Source organism: Dendroctonus ponderosae, unplaced genomic scaffold (genome assembly GCF_020466585.1).
Source record: "Dendroctonus ponderosae isolate FM_Combo_2020 unplaced genomic scaffold, Dpon_F_20191213v2 Dpon_F_20191213_7, whole genome shotgun sequence".
In the NCBI taxonomy this organism is placed as follows: Eukaryota; Metazoa; Arthropoda; class Insecta; order Coleoptera; family Curculionidae; genus Dendroctonus; species Dendroctonus ponderosae.
Window position 1 is genome coordinate 2,190,161 of NW_026018916.1, and position 1,162 is coordinate 2,191,322.

The window sequence follows — 1,162 nt, forward strand, 5'->3', positions numbered from 1 at the left end:
CAGGCCATTTCCGTTACAATATAGTAACCAAAAATTAATCGTTATTAAAAACTGAGAAAATTCGAAGTGTGTAAGTATTGTTTGATGTTATAGATCGCAGGATACCCTCTAGGTGATAGTTCTTGATTACTTTTTGATAAATAATTCGTTCTTATTGCGAAATAGGAGCACCTTTTATCAATCTGTAATAGAAGACGTGAGGAAATTCCGTCTTTTTTTAAGACAAAAATTTTTGAGGCGAAATACCCAAAAAGAAGTTTGTAAAAAAATGAAAAAAATAAATATATAGTTTTTATTTAATGGGCTTTTTGTCATAATGTTAAGAAAAAATATAGAACATAATACCTAAAGTCTGTCCAAACTCGCACGACGGCGCCAGACCGGCTTGGCGCGGCCCTGCTAATCCTCCAGTCCCAAACCTGCCCAGGAAGTGTTTGCCCTCCGAACTGAGGCAAAAACCCAAACAATTTTGGCTATTTCAGGTCGATCCCATCGACGCAGGAACAGACAATGGCTTCACCTTCACCGCTCCGAATTGGCCGACAGAACCACAAGGCGAAGCCTACAGGATAACAGCCCAATATCCCGCCCATCCGGCAGGGTCATTCTTCTACCCGTACCTCAAACGGTTGCCCCCAATCGCCACCTTCCAGTTCATCAAGGTAAAGCGCGTCTTCTCCCTTTGTGTCTTGGTGGGCTTGAGGAAATTTCCCCATTTGTTGCAGGTGAAGGAATACGAGCTATCGGAAGTGTTCCATCACTCGGAGGACGATCGCAAGTACGACGTGCTGAAAATGGAGAATCTGCAGGTCCGGAACGACGCGACCTCCAGGGACAACAACGACATACAGACGGCGATTGAGGAGGAGCGACAAGAGCAGGAGGTCCATGTGAGGCCCAAGCCCAAGCCCAGGAGCAGGACGAGCAGCTATTACACGGCAAATAACTACTACAAACAGTACACTTTGTCAACGCCGCTGAGCACCAGCACCTCCAAGTTCAGCAGCACTGATAGCAACAGCTTGAGCAACACAATGTGAGTGACCCACATTTTACTGTTAAAGCCAGTTTACACGCTCAAGCCATCTGAACGATTTGGCTTGCGCAAGCCAGATCTGTGCAGATGAACTGAACGAAAATCTGGCGTTTACACGTTCAGTTC

At 45.4% G+C, this 1,162-nt stretch overlaps 1 protein-coding gene across 1 annotated transcript in view; it reads left to right on the top strand.

The window, feature by feature from the left end:
* Nucleotides 1-1,162, top strand: part of LOC109543494 (spondin-2) — a 55,906-nt gene that overhangs the window by 52,482 nt on the left and 2,262 nt on the right. The window contains exons 4-5 of the mRNA XM_048668327.1: nucleotides 483-662; nucleotides 726-1,036. Coding sequence (XP_048524284.1) covers nucleotides 483-662; nucleotides 726-1,036 — 491 coding nt within the window. The remainder of the gene's footprint in view (nucleotides 1-482; nucleotides 663-725; nucleotides 1,037-1,162) is intronic.